This window comes from Rhinolophus hipposideros, assembly GCF_964194185.1.
Source record: "Rhinolophus hipposideros genome assembly, chromosome: 2".
Classification (NCBI taxonomy): Eukaryota; Metazoa; Chordata; class Mammalia; order Chiroptera; family Rhinolophidae; genus Rhinolophus; species Rhinolophus hipposideros.
Genome location: NC_138048.1, coordinates 51,098,201 through 51,116,697, shown reverse-complemented (window position 1 = coordinate 51,116,697; position 18,497 = coordinate 51,098,201). Strand labels below are relative to the sequence as shown.

The 18,497-nt window shown below is 38.7% G+C and overlaps 1 protein-coding gene across 2 annotated transcripts in view; it reads left to right on the top strand.

The window, feature by feature from the left end:
• The window catches only part of LMLN (leishmanolysin like peptidase), a 70,876-nt gene extending 56,111 nt beyond the window's left edge, over nt 1-14,765 (top strand). The window contains exons 16-17 of one of the 2 annotated variants that reach the window (XR_013994650.1): nt 4,336-4,546; nt 11,079-12,081. Coding sequence is in view for 1 of the 2 variants with exons in the window: in XM_081068853.1 (XP_080924979.1) it covers nt 4,336-4,546; nt 11,079-11,179 (312 nt within the window). In the remaining variant the exon portion in view is untranslated. Of the gene's footprint in view, nt 1-4,335; nt 4,547-11,078 lie in introns of both variants that reach the window. The other variant, XM_081068853.1, reaches the window with a different exon arrangement.
• The last annotated feature ends 3,732 nt before the right edge of the window (nt 14,766-18,497 follow it).

The following is an 18,497-nucleotide window of genomic DNA, read 5'->3' as shown; positions in this document are numbered from 1 at the left end:
ATACCATATACAAAGATTGAATGTACTGCTTGGCTTCCCTGTACCTAGTGTTATTAATTTTGCTAATTTAATACTAACCACCATTTATGTGGGAAAGTGTGTGTGATTTCCAAACAATTAACATAAGGATTAGCTGTTTTGTTTCTGTTATTTGTTTTACTTATTTTGACAGAGAAGTTGCAAGAATGGTACAAAAATATTTTTTCCTGAGTCATTTAAGTGTAATTGCTGACATGCTTCCCCTTCACTCCCATGTACTTTAATGTGTATTTGTTATAAACAAGGATATCTTCCTACGGAACCACAATACTCCACCCCCCCAAAAATCAGGAAATTGACATTGAGATATCTAATTCTCACCTCATTCAAGTTTTGCCAATTGTCTCAATAATGTCCTTGTAGCAGTAGGATCTGGACCAGTGTTACAGGTTGCGTAGTTGTTCTCCGTCACTCTGGAACAGTTCCTCAGTCTTCTCTTGACTTTCATTGCCTTGATACTTTTAAAGATTACAAGCCAGTTCTTTTCTAGGATGTGTCTCAATTTGGGTTTGTCTGTTTTATTCAATTCAGGTAATTTATTTGGGGCAGTAATATCACAGAAGTGAGGCTCGTGTTCTGGTGATACACTCTTTTTATTTGTCACATTACTGCTGATGTTGGTATCTCTCAGATTTCTCCACTGACAAGTTACTGTTTTTCTGTTTTAATTAATTTTGTAATTAATAAATATTTTGGGGGCAGGTGCTGTGTCAACGTATTTCTTATCCATTTCATCAATTTGTGTATTTATATCAGTATTGACTCATGGGTTTCATTTTATTCAATGGGTATTACCATTACTGTCATTATTATTGATATTCAAGTTGCCCCAGCTTTGGCCAGAGGGAACCCCCTTCTGTGACCTTTGGCCTGCCCCCATCTTTCTTTGACTGTTTCCTTGCTTTCTAGCACAAGATGTTTTAGGCCCATTTTTACTTTCTTTGCCCCAGCCAGGAACCAGCCATTTCTCCAAGGAGCTCTAGTTTCTTTTAGTGGAATGTGGTATTTAGAGACTTAAGAACTGGGCTAGATGTACTGTTCATTGCTATTGGGATATAGCTGCTCCCCAGGCCCTCTTGGTAGACAAAGCTAGGAAATATATGCACTGTGTAATTTATATATACATTCATAAAACCATGAGTTTGCACTAATATCTTTGATTCCAGTCCAACACCAAATGGTTCATTTTAGTTCTTTCCCTTTCCATATTTGTAACTCCTTTCTCCGACAGTGAGAAATTCGTGCTCGTCATCCTTAGTATGCTTACGTGTTTGATCTGTTGACATCCCTTCCACCTTCTCCTACCCCTGTGTAGTTACCCTCCTCACCCACTTGTACTCTGGTACAACCTGCCACGTCACAACATCTCTCCCTCACTGATCCAAATCCTGTGAATATCTTTAGGATATAAGTGCTTTTTCTTCCATGAAACTTTCTAATCTTAATTGCTCTTGTTTCTACTGTTTATTGACTCTTAATTATAAAACAGTCTGACACTGTTAATTTTCTGGGGAAAAAATTTATATCCCGTTCCTTTTCTTCTCAAATAAAGCTGATAGAGGACAGACGCTTTTGTGTGTTTCTCTGATATTCTTTTCAGCACAAAGCATGGTACTCAGTTCTCACTTAAAAGGTGATTATATTGCACTAAAGCTATAGTGATGCTTACTGTGTTTCCCCGAAAATAAGACTTAGCCAGACCATCAGCTCCAATGTGTCTTTTGAAGCAAAAATTAATATAAGACCGGGTATTATATTATATTATATTATATTATAGAGCGCGTCTTATAGTAAAATAAGACTGGGTATTAATTTTTGCTCTAAAAGGTGCATTGGAGCTCATGGTCCGGCTAGGTCTTATTTTTGGGGAAACACGGTATCAGGTATGGGTCATTGGATGACAGGCTATGGAAGAGGTTACACTTTGTTGTTTGTTTTCTCGAAAGCTTATATAACTTAAATTCTAAGAGTATTATATTTAAACTTAATTGATGATAGAGTTAATTAAAAAATGACTCCATTGCTGAAATATACTTTTGTAACTCTTCTTTTGAAATTGCCTTTAGCAATGGTTTAATAACCATCTAAGAAAATCAATTTTAGTACTTTACGTCACACCTATGTTAACCTAGAGTTAACCAGCTTATTCAACTACCTTTACCAGACTTAGTTCTGGGCAACTTTGGGACATTTTCAAAAATTATACCTACTTGTAAAGTAAAAATTTGCTACCATCAAACATTTTCAGAAGCATGTACTTGCTTTAAAGATAATTCCAGGAGAAGTTTTAGAAATATTTAAAGTGAAGTCACATAATTGAAATTAACATGAAATCTTTTTAGAAAACAACTTTGCGAGAGCCACGTGCAAAAGAATGAAACTAGACTGCTGTCACTATTCACCCAAATTAACTCAAAATGGATGAAAGATTTAATTGTAAGACCTGAAACAATCAATTGCATAGAAGAAAACATAGGTACTAAATTTACGGACCTTGGTCTTAGAGAGGATTTTATGCATTTGACCTCAAATGCAAGGGAAGTAAAATCAAAAATAAATGAATGGGAGTATATCAAATTAAAAAGCTTTGCACAGCAAAAGAAAATATCAGCAAAACGAAAAGGCAACCAACTGACTGGGAGAAGAAATTTGCAAACAACACTTTGGTTTTTTTGTTTGTCTTTTTTTAAGGAGGGTGCAGGTCACAGTGGCCCATGCAGGGATCAAACCAGCAGCCTTGGTGTTGTTAGCACCACGCTCTAACCAATTGAGCTAACTGGCCACCCCGCAAACAACACTTCTGGTATGGGGTTAATATCCAAAATATATAAAGAATTCATACAACTCAATAATAAAAAAAACAATCCAACTAAAAGCTAGGCAGGGGACCTGAACAGACACTTGTCCCAAGAAGACATACAAACAGCAAACAGATATATGAAAAGATGCTCAACTTCACTAACTTCACAAGGGAAATGCAAATCAAAACCACCTGACACCTGTTAGAATGGCTGTTATCAACAAGACAAGTAATAACAAGTGTCGGAGAGGTTGTGGAGAAAATGGAACCCTCATATACTGCTGGTGGGAATGTAAATTGGTACAGCCACTATGGAAAACAGTATGGAAGTTCCTCAAACAATTAAGAATAGAATTACCATATGACCTAGCAATCCCTCTTCTGGATATCTACCCAAAAAATCTGAAAATATTTATCCATAAAGATATATGCACACCATGTTCATGGAAGCGCTATTTAGCTGAGATATGGAAGCAACCTAAGTGCCCCTCAATAGACAATTGGATAAAGAAGCTATGGTACATATATACAATGGAATACTACTCTGGCATAAGATTAAATAGTGCCATGTGCGACAACATGGATAGATCTTGAGATTATCATGCTAAGTGAAATAAGTCAGAAAAAGTTGAGAACCATGAGATTTCACTCATGTGGGATATAAAACTGAAAGCAACAAACAAACAAGACAAACAAAAACTCATAGACAGACAACAGTTTAGTGGTTACCAGAGGGTAAGGGGAGAGAGGGGAGGTAGAAGAGGATAAAGGGGGTCAAATGTATGGTAACGGAAAGAAATTGACTGTGAGTGGTAAACACACAATGCAATATATAGATGATGTATTATAGAATTGTACACTTGAAACCTGTATAATTTTATTAACCAATGTCACCCCAATAAATTTAATTTTAAAAAAACTTGAAAGAAGAAACAGTCATTTCAAATTTTTCAAAAGTTAGCTTAAATGTGTTCACTTTTCAAAAGTGATTTTGTTAGGGGTGGCTGGTTAGCTCAGTTGGTTAGAGCGCGGTGTTCTTAGCAGCAAGGTTGCTGCCCGTTCGATCCCCACGTGGGCCACTGTGAGCTGCGCCCTCTGCTGCTACATTGAAACAACTACTTGTCTTAGAGCTGATGGGTCCTGGAAAAACACACATAAACAAATAAAAGTTTTTTAAAAAAGTGATTTCATTAGTTACTCCTTTGTGTTGAGCTATGAGTCCTTGTATTTTTCAGGAAAAGTGTCCATAGCTTTCATCAGATTTTTAAAAAGCTGTTAGACTCAAAGTTTTAAAACCACTACCACTCAGTGAAATTCTTTCAGAACCTGAATATGAGTAACTTAACCCTCTTTCTATGAGATTAAAGATATGTCCCCATCCCAAATTGTGTTTTATAGCCAACATTTTTAGTAAATTCTAACCTATTTTCCTGCAGATGAAAAAGGTCTGTGTCCTAGAATCTTACTGAGCTGCGTCTTTTTTCCTCTATTGGAAGGTTTCTTGTTCTCCACACGGACTGAAGGTTTGGGTCCAGGACACCTCATATTTGTGTAGCCGGGCCGGGCAGGCCCTCCCCGTCAGCATTCAGATGAACGGCTGGATTCACGATGGGAACCTGCTCTGCCCATCATGTTGGGACTTCTGTGAGCTCTGTCCTCCAGAAACAGATCCTCCAGCTACTAACTTGACCCGAGCTCTGCCGCTAGGTGAGTAGTCTCTGGCTGGAGTAGAGAGGGACTTTTCTTGTAAGATATTAAAAATTCCCTTCAAGGAAACTCTAAAACAGGTTGAGCATCTTCTCTTCTAATTGCAGTTTTATGGGAAAATCTCCTTCCCACCACTGAATGTTTTTTTTCTGATGGGAGCATTATCTATGAGGCTTGGCAATAGACTCCCTCGCACTCCCGGACCCTCAGTTTTGAGGGTACAGATTACATCTGTCAGTCAGCCACTGACCTGTTTCAGCACAGAGGAGCCTGTCCCCTCAAGGCCACATATTCAGAGGGCGCTACAGCCCTCCCAGATCTAGCCTGATGGTCTTGGGAGTGTATTACTGTGAATTCTTTGTTGAGGACCTAAGATCCTGTACAAGGACACAGGTTCACAGGCACTACCTTAACAAGTCTTAAGTGGCACTGCCACTGTAGTAGAAGCTTTCTGTGGTAGTGTGGAACCAGCCTGTCCCTGTACGTTAGAAAGATTTTCAGGTTGTAATGTGAACCCTAGATACATTTTATTTCTTCTATCAGTTCAGTGCCAGAGAGAGCCCTTTTTGTGCCAGATAGGGTCAGTGGAACCAAAAACGAATTTCCAGCGTCAAATAGGGAGTCCTCAGTTCTAAATCCTCCATGTTAAATACCTTTTTTAAACTAAATATCAAAAAGTTATCTTTTTATTCACACTTAATCTGACCACTGCTCCAACATGCAATTGTCAAAACCACATTGCTAGGACAGTCCCATGTGTTCCTTTATGTCTCCATCCTGGTTTCTTATTCCTACTGATCCTCAGCCACCTTTCACCCCCTCGTGACAGTCACTGTTATGGTGATGTACACCTCACCCAGCCAGTTTCTCCGTGATGTTTCCAGTCAGTCCAGTCCACAGCACTGACAGCTTTGATGTTCTATTTCCATCCCCGTCAGAAGGAAGCGGGGGGAGGGCTTAAGGGACAGTGTTTGCAAAGTCTGCAGTCTTGTTCAGTAATGTCCTTGGCCTTCACATCCACTCCCCACTCATTCTCCCAGAGCTTCTTCCAGTCCTGCCAGCTCCATGCATAGTAAGTGCCCTATAGAGGTGTACCATTCTTTTTCTCTTACACTGTATTTTTTACTGTACCTTTTGTGTTTTGCTATGTTTAGATAGACATATACTGTTGTGTTACGACTGGCGGTAGTGTTCAGTATAGTAGCACGCTGTGCAGGCTTGTAGCCCAGGAGCAATAGGCTCTCTGACGTAGCCTCGGTGTGTAGTGGGCTGTACCGTCTGGGTTTGTGTCAGTGCACGCTCTGATGTTCACACAATGATGAAATTGCCTAACAATGCATTTCTCAGAAGTTATCCCTGTTGTTGAGTGTGAATAAAAAGATCTTATGCAATGTTTTATTTTCTCAGCTGGAGGTATTTTTAAAATGGAACTGTGTAGCCCTTCGCTTGTTCCATGGTCTGGTTGAAAATGGGGGCTACATTCACTTTGAAAATGGGGCTAAGGTTTGATTTCCTTTCTTTTTCAAATCCTGGGGCTTTATCTAGACATGAACTATAGTAGAGGTGAGTTTGGGTTATTAGTACTTGTGTTGGGGATGCCCAAGACTACCCTTAGGTTTGGTGATTCTCTAGGACTCCCAGGACTCAGCCTCTAGTTGTACTTACGGCTAAGATTTGTTAAAGCGAAAAGACGCAAAGCAGAATCAGCAAAGGGAAAGGAGGCAGTGGGGCGAAGTCTGGAGGATACCGGTTTCCAGACACCAGCTAAAGGCCATCCTTGCAAGCAGGACATTTGAAGGATGGCAGCCTCAGGCCTGCTGTGTCAACTCTGTTCTGCACAGTACTCCAGTGAGTCAGCTGAATTCTCTGCACTTATAATACTAATGACACAATGAATTGTTTGAAATGATACAAGATCTTAGGTCCTTTGGTGTGGGATATAGTATATGTAGTATTAACTACTCTTAGCTAACTTTTTCATGTGAAGTTGGTAGGGTAACTTAATTTTGTTGTTAAATTACTTTGGCTCGAATTAGAGGGCTGCTAGTCCACAAGTAGTTGGTTCTGATGGAGTTCCCATCCTCAAAACTAATCTTGAGTTAATTGTAAGAAACAATCAACATCTCATTGTCCAAAAAATGGGCAAGGATTAATCCATTAGCAGTTAGAGTTGACATAAAGAGAGTTACCCCAGCTAGTACATGTGTAAAAATCATAGAAGTACAGTAAAAGAAGGTGTGTGATTGTGAGGAAAGCCAGACCAGGGCAAGAGACTGTCAAATGATTAGACCCTGTCCTTGGAACATGACAAAGACAAGTGAATCTGTGGAAATACAGTAGAGACTGCAAACAACCCACCCTTTCCCCTCTACCATCCTGTGCCTTAGACTCTACTTCTATTTCTCCGGCTCCTTCTTTATCAGTCACCCTTCTGATATTGTGGTGCTATAATGTGATTTCTATCCGTTAACCTGTTCTATGAGGAAGCATGCTCAAAAAAAAAATTGTAATCTGTAAATCATTACAAATTCGAAAAATGTATAAAATATTACAAGATTAGATGTCTTGTAGGCATCACTTTTTTTTTTAGGCATTACTTTTTTTTTTTTTTTTTTTAAGATTTTATTGGGGAAGAGGAACAGGACTTTATTGGGGAACAGTGTGTACTTCTAGGCCTTTTTTTCCAAGTCAAGTTGTTGTCCTTTCAGTCTCAGTTGTGGGTCAGCTCCAGGTCCAGTTGCCGTTGCTAGTTTCAGTTGAACCAGCAACCTTGTGGTTGAGAGGACGCGCCCCAACCAACTGAGCCATCCGGTAGGCAGCTCAGCTCAAGGTGCCGTGTTCAATCCCAGTTGCAGGGGGTGGAGCCCACCATCCCTTGCGGGACTTGAGGAGTTGAACTGGCAACCTTGTGGTTGAGAGCCCACTGGCCCATGTGGGAATCGAACCAGCAGCCTTCGGAGTTAGGAGCATGGAGCTCTAACCGCCTGAGCTACCGGGTCCAGCCCTAGGCATTACTTTTTAAACGTTATAAATATCACTTGACATTCTGAATGTCTTTCCATGTTTGTTAATCTATGTGAATAGAGTACACACTAAACTCTTACTAAACTATATGCCAGGAACTATGGCCGACTTTACATATGCTATTTCTTTTAGGTAAATAGTTTGTTTCTTTTAATAGTTTTTATAATCCACCAAATCTGCAAAAATAAGATTGGATGCTTTAAATAGGGAAGTTCAGATCAAAACCCAAATCCGATTGTCTCCAATTTATGTTGAAATGCTGTCTTTGAATCTTTTCTTTTTAAAGAGTATTATCACAGAAAGTGCAGAGTTTTTGAAGGACAACAGATGTTCCAGAGCTGCCATTAATAACGTATTAAATATTAGTGCCAAAAGTAGATAAACAACAGCTAGTTCTCCTATTTCCTTTGGACCAAACTGAGAATCAGGAGATAAAGGGATACGCCTGTGCTGTTAGACTCCAGGTTCCATTCCTTATTCCAGCCAAGACCTCTCTACCTGATGCTCTAGGCCAGAACTTACCAATAGAACTTCCTGGGGTGATGGAAATGTTCTGTAATCATCATTATCCAATCTAATAGTCATTAGCTACTTGTGACTGTTGAACATGTGAAATGTGGTTAGTGTGACTGAGCAACTAAATATTTTATTTTATTTTATTTAAATTTTAGTACTTCGTATATTAGTGGCTGCCCTAGTTGGACAGTGCAGCCTACATCAGAACATGTGAAAGCACAGGGTGCTGGGCCTCACCCCGGAGGTTCTGGTTCAGAAGATCTGAGTTAGAGCCTGAGACTTTTTTTTTTTTTAATTGGGGAAGGGGAACAGGACTTTATTGGGGAATAGTGTGTACTTCCAGGCCTTTTTTCCCAAGTCAAGTTGTTGTCCTTTCAATCCCAGCCATGGAGGGTGCCTTTCAGCTTCAAGTTGTTGTCCTTTCAGTCTTAGTTGTGGAGGCGCAGCTCAGCTCCAGGTCCAGTTGCCGTTTCTAGTTGCAGGGGGCACAGCCCACCATCCCTGGCAGGAGTTGAACTGGCAACTTTGTGGTTGAGAGCCCACTGGCCCATGTGGGAATCGAACCGGCAGCGTTTGGAGTTAGGAGCACGGAACTCTAACCTCCTGAGCCACCGGGCTGGCCTGAGAATTTCTATTTTAAACAAGTTTCCAGATGATGCTGACATTATTGACCCAAAGACCACACTTTGAGAACGTCTGTTCTTGGATAAGTGGGCTTTTCCTAAGATTTAACATTTTCCAGCTGATTCCATTGGGAAAGAATAGAGGTTTCCCCACGGTTTGCCTGAATTACATGCAGTGAAATGATTGTTTAAAATACGTGCACCCCACTGTGTAGTGCTTAGTCTGGCTGCGGTACCTTGACATTCTCGTTCTATTCATTCTATCGCTGAAGACCAACCCTATTTTTCTTACCTTTTAAGCAAGTCATACTTGAAGCTTGGTTAATTCTTTATTGATCAAAATATTAGAAAGGACATCTCATCCTAAGATAGTGTTCAGGTTGACCTGGTCTCTTCGCTACTATAAAAACATTTTTCATTCTGAGAATTGTTTGGGGAAATAGTTTTAGCGGTGAGAACAACTCATGGCTAAATTAAAATATCCTTCTAATACCCCAAACCCATAGAATCTCTTTGGTGTTTCCTGATCAAGCCTGGGGTGGGGTGGACAGATGGATATATCTGTCTAGAGATCGGGGACCATATGTCCTGGTTTACCTGGTATAATTTTTAATATCATTCCCTTGTGTTAAAATAAAGAGAACAATTTACTGTATTTTGCCACGTATAATGTGCACCTGTGGTTTTTGGCCTAAACTTTCAGGGGAAACTTTCGTTTCAATTTTTAACTCAAATTTTTATTTGTTTACTTTTGGGTACTTGTTTTTTGCATTATAACGGAATTTTAGCATTTATTTTTAAATATATTATGTTACAAGAAATTTTATGTAACAAATAATTACAAAACACAAGAACAGATACAAGGTACAGGAAATTTTATGTACCGGTAACAAATTTATGATATTTACGCATCATAGAAGGCCAAGAACTCTTCATTGTTTCAAGTTCGTCATAAGTTCAACAAAACCGATTATCGTATTCCAGGGTATTAATTTGTGTACAGATATCATTATTGATTTCTGGAGTTACACTTTTAACTCATAAGTATAAATAAAAGAATTAAAAACATTTATATAGATACGGAATTAGTACTACCCACGTATAATCCTTATTTTTCCCTCACAAATTTGGGCAAAAAAGTGCACATTATCCATAGCAAAATGTGGTATTTGAGCTAAGCAAATTTTATTTCACACGTCATGAAGTGGGCCGTCTCTACTCTCAAGAGTCCAGAGAACTATAAAAATAAGGAAAAAGGGCTACAAGCAGGAGACAAGGAAGAAGCTCTTGGCTTAGTTGATTGTCTGGGGTTGTATATCACCTTATTTAGAAAGATCAAGGAACAAGGAAATAAGGATAGAGCCCAGAGTTGGCTTGGTGGTTGGCTGACTGCATATACTGTGTATTATTAGGTCAAGCACACAGAAGGTTTCTAAATTTCACTTTGCTGATTGTGGCACCATGAACAGGAGTGCTCTATCTTGGGACTAGAAATTTATTTCAATATTGCCATTTGTGACAATAAGAATGGATCTTAATATTATGATGGAACACAAAATAAGTCAGACAGAAAAAGTCGAGAACCATATGGCTTCACTCATATGTGGGACATAAAACTGAAAGTAACAAAGGAACAAGACAACCAAAAACTCATAGACACAGACAAATAGTTAGCGGTTATCAGAGGGTAAGGGGGGGGAGAGAGATGGTGGAAGAGGTAAAGGGGGGCCCAATATATGGTGACAGAAGGAGAAACGACTTGGTGGTGAACACACAATGCAACTTATAGATGTATTACAGAATTGTACACTTGAAACCTATCTAATTTTACTAAACCATGTCACCCCAATAAATTGAAGAAAAATAAATTCAAAAGAAGACTCACATAGAATAAATATCAGAAAATAAAATTTCATTTTGAAAAAAAAGTTTTTAAAAGAAATTTATGTTGACACTTGTCTCAAAATGTCCTGATTTGGGGTGATAAATTAGGTGGTCACCCTAGAGGAAGGGACAGGAAGAACAGAAAAGAGTCCTACTTCCCTTGCAAAATATTAATTTACTTTCCTGTGTAGCATCTTTCAATTTGCTAGGATGCTACCCAAAGATACTTCTTTCTCTTCTTGGGTAGTTTTTTAACCTTGATATGGTGAGTACATCTTCTTTTCTTTTGGCATAAATATTTTGTTCTTTTTCCATAAATGTAAAATAAAAAAGACTTTGCATATCTGGATTTCAGGAGTCATTCTTGATTCTTCTCTCCAAGGTGGTCCTTGTTTACATTGTAATAATCATCTGTCAATATTTGTTTGGTATGCTTTATTCCAAGAATGTTTATAGGAAGTCAATTTTTTTGTTTTCAACCCTAGATCTCTGTTCCCGTTCCTCTAGCCTGGTGGTCACCCTCTGGCTTCTGCTGGGCAATCTGTTTCCTGTGCTGGCTGGATTTCTTCTGTGTATGTGGCACTAAGGATGGAAAAAAGAATTCTCAAGACATTCCTTTGTGTCATGTTCTTCTGAACAAAGCACAAAATCTGGGTGAGTGCCAGCCTGTGCAGATGGCAGAAGTGGCATTCTTGACTGTGGCTTGGAAGTGTTAACTACTATTCAACCTTGAAGCAGAGCTTCACAGCAGTCACTCTTCATCAGCAACCAACAGCCTCAGAGCTTAGAGAAGGAGAAGAAAGTCCAAGTCACCAACTCTCTCTATTTTTCAGAATACATAATCTTCCTGAAGTTTTCTTTTGAAGATGGGATAATTGGTGAAATTTTCAGATTACATACCTCAGCATTTTCATTCACCTAAAACAATGGAAAAGTTCATCAATGCTGCAATAATTTAAAGAACAGTTAATTATTGCAAGATTTTAAGTGTGGATCCCGTCCCCAGAAGGATAAACTGTCCTTCGACTTACAGAAAACAATTGAATTCAGATTTCTATATCACTATTATACATATTTTGAATTTAATGACTGTACCTGTTACACTTAAATTATTGTTCTCATTTTCTAAAAAGTCTTTTTTTAAATTATGTTTTGCTAAATCTTATGATTTAACCATGCTTGCCTTTTTCAAAACTAGCTGTGTTGTAGTTTGCTTCTGAATCATTATGTGTTGGTGGCCCTCTTCTAGCTGTTTCTGTTACTCATTGATCTCCAGAACTCAGTTTCCAATTGTATTCTCCATTAGTTTAATAATGACTTGAAAAACTGTGGAAGCAGAGAGAGAACAATACTCTGCCCTGTAAAAAAATTGAAGTAATGAAAACAGAATAAAACATAATTGTATGTTTTTCAGATAATAGTTATGACAACTGTAGTCTAGTAAAAACAGAACTACTCCTCTTTGAATAGTAAAGATGAAATTCTTGTATAGACACATATGCAGTTATTTTCATGTAGGCTTAAAAATTGTTTCAGAAGAACTTCTATCTGAAAATTATTTTATATATAAGAAGAAAAATATAAGTCAAAACAAGGTGGTCTGAATTACTTACTAATAGCAAAGTGTAGGTGTGGTCTAGGGCCTTCCAGTGGGGTCTGCTTTGTGCACAACATGGGGCTCAGTCCACAGAAGTTGGAAGATTGCCTTTGCTTTAAAAGGAGGTGAAGTCCTCTTACCTCCTGCTTTTGACTTTTCTCGTGTTACCACATAGATTCTGGTCCACAGAAGCGATTCTGCTCTGGTACCAGAGCTTACCAACCTCACTTTACTAATTAAATTCTTTAATGATGAGAGATGCCCAGTTTTTTTCTCTAAAGCTTGTAAAGTCCTGTGGCATTACAAACACAGCCCTCGGAGAAGTTTTCATTCATTCATTCATTGGTGGCCCTTTAATTCAGCAAATAGTTATTGAGCACGCTATTTGAGGAATTGTTCTCAGTGAGCAAGCAGCATAATTACCAAGGAATAATTCCAGCTGACTGTTTAGCACTGGGGCCAGAGAGCAACCCCAGCATAAAGGAAAGTCACTTTTTTTTAATGCATAAATTTTAAATATGTATTTAAATATGCAGTTTTGAATTGAAGGTATTTGTCATTATGAAAAGCTTATCTCTAGCATATCCTCCTACAGCTAAAGAGAAGATAATAGTAAAGATATCAGGCCAATGCTTGGTTTTTTGCCTCTTTCATGTATACTTTAAATTGTGCAAGGTCAGAGAAAAGCATAGAGTATATTTTTAAAGAAAATTATAAAAACCTAAACTTACATACCTATTGTGATTATGAATCATCCTGCAAAGATGTATAAAGAATTTCACCAAAAATACTATGGATTAATAATGTATTTAAGATTTACAATGATAGGTTTGGTTATATTTTGACTGTTGTGCAGTAATGCCATTTAGGTAGTATTGTTTCTGAGCATGGTGCTTTTTATACTTGAAATATATTTTGCTTTATTTTTTATTGATATAATTATATTTGCACTAATGACTTTCTGGAGAAAATATTATAGATGACATTTTTTCTATATATATTTATTAAGCTTGGAATCTGGTAGCCCAATGTTTTCTCTGCACAAATATGAAACTTGATAAAATATGATGTTAAGAAATCATGAGTTTCTGAGGGTAACTAAATGCTCTTGTGTCATCCTTCCTCTTCAACAAGTCTTGAAAGTGGTTGCTTACTTATCATTGATTCTGCGTAGTTTACTCAATGAAGACGTAGAAGGCCACTGAACGTGTAAGAAATTTTAAGAAGCATGTTTTAGTCACTTAGTTTATGACAACATTATAAAAACAAGACTTTTAAAATCTTTGATTTCAATGCAGAATCAGTGGGCTAGAATTCCGCTTTGCACAGAAGAATTTGAAATGGCCTAAATGTCTGTATTTTGTGTTAGGTATCCTCCTTCATGTTGGTAGAACCAGTTCACGGAGAAAGCGATTGAGCAGACTATTGCTACAGTGGAAGTGAGATGGGGTAGGGAAGGAGAACAGGGGAGTAGCTTGATTTGGGGATAGTAGACAGGAGTCCCTTTCTAACTCAAAAAGGGTCAAGTGCTTATAAAAACTGACTACCTCAGTTTTCAGTTCAGACTTAGGTTCATTTTGATAGTATTAAGGTCCCAATTGTATGAAGTGAATTTGTCTCTCAGGTTTCTAAGAACAGAATTTAAAGGAAGGAAGCAAAAGCCATGTCAGTAGACTTGAGCTGACAGCTTTGAAGAAACTGGCAAGCAGTTAGGAAATCTAAATGTAGATCACTCTAATATGCTCCTGAATAAAACCCTTTTCCCTTACTTATTTCTTAAGGATGCTTATTTTTGTTAAGACAAAATATACATTCTAAAAGTGTTATAAATTATGCTTTAAATTAGTTTCAGCCTATTATGTTGGCTTAGAATTTATTAATAGTTGAAGATGAAACACCAATTACTGAAGTTTAAATAGTTCTAGGAAGATACATGAATAAGTACACCAGAGTATTCTATAACATTTTATCAATATTCTCCAATATTAGAAGACTCACTGACTGAGACCATCTGTAAAATGAATGGATGCTTTCTCAGACTCTTTCCAGCCCTACTACCCTGACTAATACCCATATTCCGAGGTCACTGCTGGCTCTGAGTCACCTCTTCGAGTATGCCAGCTTGCACGTCCTGTTCATCCGTGTCTTGTGCTCGATGCCTCAGCACTATCCATGCTCTTGGACACTGAATGGAAAGAGAAGAACCCGTCTCTGAGGGCATCGGAGCAGTCCTGGCAGGAAGTGGACTTCAGTCACAGCTCCACAAACCTGTTTCCTAATGGACACCAATCATCTGTGCGATGTCCTCGCAGCCCAGGAGGAGAACCATCTTTTAACAAAATCTGGACTTCTCATTCTGAAGAAAGAACTTAACCTGAAGGGATGACCTTTTACTTTTTTTTTTTTTTTAAATACATTTAGTCAGGGTTGGGGAGGGAGTAGTACATTATTTTATGTTTACATTTTTAATAAATAAAGTAGAAGATTTAAGAACTAATCTTTATGCTATTGAACTTTATGTATATTACATATATATCCCTTAGAAAACACACAACTTGAATAAAAAATGGAGACTAATCTTTGTCTTTGCTTAACACCATCAGTTTTTAAAAACCTGAACAAGGAACACAAATATAGCCATGCACTCGATTTGGAGAAGATGAGGTGTTTATTATGGAACATAATTCATTTTTATTTTAACTGCAGTAAAACTGTCCTCCTTAAAGACTAGGGACAGGTCTTCTGTAAAGCTATAGGGAGAAAACCTCCTCCAATAGCTAAGCAGACAAGAGAGTAGACTGAAACAATTCCCGGCAGCCACCTCTGGCTGAAGATTATTCCAGTCCCTTTTGTTCTGTGTTATGGGCCAGGCGTCTCATTGCATGACGACCCTGGCACATTCAAGTACTACATTGGGTACAGGGGTGGCAAGTACATTGTGGCTGTGATTGTGGAGCGGGATCCTTCCTCATAACCTGAAAGTAGTTTGAGAGCGTGTTCCTGGGCCATGCCTTCACCAGGTGCACTTTGAGCCATTCCGCCCTGCGGGAACCAAGCACTATGGGAAATTGACTGAATATAGCCTGTGTGACCTGGTTGCTAAGTTGAAATCTTTGTGGAAAATTTTAATGATGACATTTAGATTTTTTTAAGCTTTAAATATTTCATATAAGTAGCTAAAACTATTATATACAATGCATTACTTCAAGTAGTTGAATAAGTCCAGTATTATTTGCACGGTGTACTGAAGATAAACCTGTCTACATCTCATATGTTACCTGTTTACCTTTTGGTTTGTTCATAGAACATAGCTTACTTAATAGGTATTATTACATAAACTAGGCTCTTTTTTTGCGTTAGCATTTCTTTTTTTTTTTTTTTTTTTTTAAGTTTCAGGTGTGCAAAGCAATGTAATAGACATTTACACCCTTCACAAAGTGATAATCCCCCTCCCCCAATCTACTGCCCCTCTGACATCGTATGTAGCTGTTACAGTTCCATTAACGCTTCCCTATGCTGTGCTCCACACCCTGTGACTATACACACACATATATGTATATATAAAATTATAGTTGACATTATTATTCAGCTTCAGGCGTACAGCGCAGTGGTCTCCCTAACATAAACTAGTCTGTCCACAACCTCTCCAGTAGATTGGCTGAAAAGGAGGGGTTTTCTTTAAATCAGCTTTGTTAGTGTTCTACCAAATGTTCATTCTTTAATGTTTAAAATAAATTGGACATATTTGGAGACAGTTGGCCATATGTGATCTGATATTCTAGTTGATGACAGATGCCATTCTCATTTTATATGTATAGACATTTTTTTCTGCCTACAGACATTATATTTTAGATTAAATGTCACTTGAACACTCAGTGCCACTAACAGTTGATTTTTCGATTTCAACAGAAACAGTGACTCAACAAACTTCTGACATTGTCTCATTTAAAAATATTCAAACCACAATATTTGAACACCTCCTCCCCTGCCCCATTGGGTCTCCTAATGATATTTCAAAAGGGCTACAGTTTGGTTGGAAGAGATTTCACATGTGCTCACACACGGGTGTCTGTCCATGAGGGTATACAGTGAAGGTTTTGATGTATTTGGCTGAGGATATGAAAATGTAAGTGAGGCAGCCACAAAGAATAGAATAAATGGTACATGCCTCAGCACAGCTTGCCAGCCCGGGCCCCTGAGACTTGAATCTTAATTGAGGTTGAATAAACAGGTTTTGCCACTGTTTTAAACTGATTTGGCTAGTTGTTAAGTTTTGTGTTTGTTGCTAAGGAAATAAAATGGGTATGTAAAATCTGCATTTCTTACAATAGGTCTGACAGAGGAGTAAAGAGGGAGCCAGTAAGTACCATAGAGGTGTTCAGTCACCCTTAGGGATGAGTATCATCAGAATGGAGAGAAAAACGAAGTGCAAGATCTGAGGAGAGTCAGTCCTTAGGCTGACTGAGGTGAGTCAGTGGCGCTGCCACCTGGGATTTTGCTCCAGATCCTCTGCACCAGCCGGATCTTCACAGATGGGGGGTTTTTCTCCATTTTTCACTAAAATGTCCTCACGGCCATCACAGCTGCCCTCCACCCCAGACTGTGGTCACTCCTCCTGCTGCCACATCATCAGTTCAAAACTGCCCATTTTTCTCAAATTATATATATATATAAATAATATATTTTCTCAAATAAATAAGTATATATAGGAATGATATATATCGGTATTACTGCCTAGGAGTGGTAGTGAAGAGGCTTATCCCACCATTATTTCTCAACGATTGACTTGGAGCAAGGAGCCAGCCGCCCTCAATAATTGATATAATAATTTGGCAGAAACCAGAAACTCCCCTCCCTCTACTGTCTGCTTTTGCTGTTTTATAGTTTGCGTACCACCCTTCAAGTTCCAGGTTGGGAATGACAGAGCCTGGTGTGGCAGTCCATGCTTCATGGCCCAGGAGGCGTGGTGCTGGAAATGCAGATGGGAATGTGTTGAGCTGAGAAACCACAGTGGGTCAGCTCCAGGGTGGGCAGGCACCGGCCTGGGTGTGGCCATCAGAGGCCAAAAACAAGCCAAAAGCATAGATGCAGAAATTATTACAGTCCAGAGGCAGAAACAGAGTGAAGGTGAGTCTAAGTAGAGGGGAGAATGAAAGCTTAGGAATTTGATACTAAGAAATTAGTCAAAGTCTTTGAAGATGAGAGAAACAGAGAGCCAGAGGTACAAGAGTGTGCATGTATGACCAGACAACACACTACTGGACGGGAGGTGATGCCTTTTGTTTCTGCCTCCCAGGTTTAAGCACATGGAGGGTGCCTTCTGACCCTTAGCACAGTGGAGATACTGAATCTAGTGATTTAACACTGAAAAGTATTTGTTAGGTATTTATTTGTTGGGTATTTACTATATTCAATGTGTATTTAACACTCTGTCAGGCGTTGTATTGGGCCATGGGAACACAAGGAACTAACAGACATGGTCCTTGTCCTGGGGCTGGTGAAGGAGGGGGACTATTAAACAAGCACACATTAGAGCATAGACTTGAAATTGATGGGGTGAAATATATAGCATGCTGATGAGAAATGGTGGAGAAAACAAAGCTGAAGATTTAGAAGAGATTGCGATGCCCAGTAAAGTCAGATTCAGAGAAGATAGAAGCTGGGATCAGAGCGTGGGAATGGACCACCCATCCATTGTAAGATAGGACCGGGAGGGAAGCAGGAGCACATTTGTCAGGTTTGCTGGCTGGAAGCTGAGTTCCCAACTCTGGAAAGGAAGTCATTGTCTGCCCTGAATGGGATCTAAAACCTGAAGAGTATTGAGGTTTAAGCTTCTGCAAAGAGATGTTTTTGGTGATGACTGTTCTGGGGCCGTTTTTCCTAGAAGACAGGGTGCCTTTTCAGTCCATAGATTCGTCTTTCTTTATTTCAAATAACTTGTTAAAATTTTATCCTTATTTACTGTTTTCAGTTTTCCTCTTTAGGAATGCCAATTATGTATATGATTGTCTTCAATTACTTCTCCTGTAATCCTTAAATTCTTTATTTCATTGTCTTTTTCATTTCTGCCCACTGTGGCCTTTATGGTGTTTTCAACAATGTCTATTGTCCCTAATGCTCATTTCCTTTTTGCTCTCTTTCCTTCGGTTTTACTTCTCTGTGGTGTAGCTTTCCTAAGCCCACAGCTGCCTCTCAACATCTGCAAAGTTGATTGGATACTGCAATTCTAGATATGGCTACAGCTGCCTCCGAACTCTTGGGTCTCTATAATCTTGGTTGCTAATAGCAACAGAAGCAGAAAGATGGG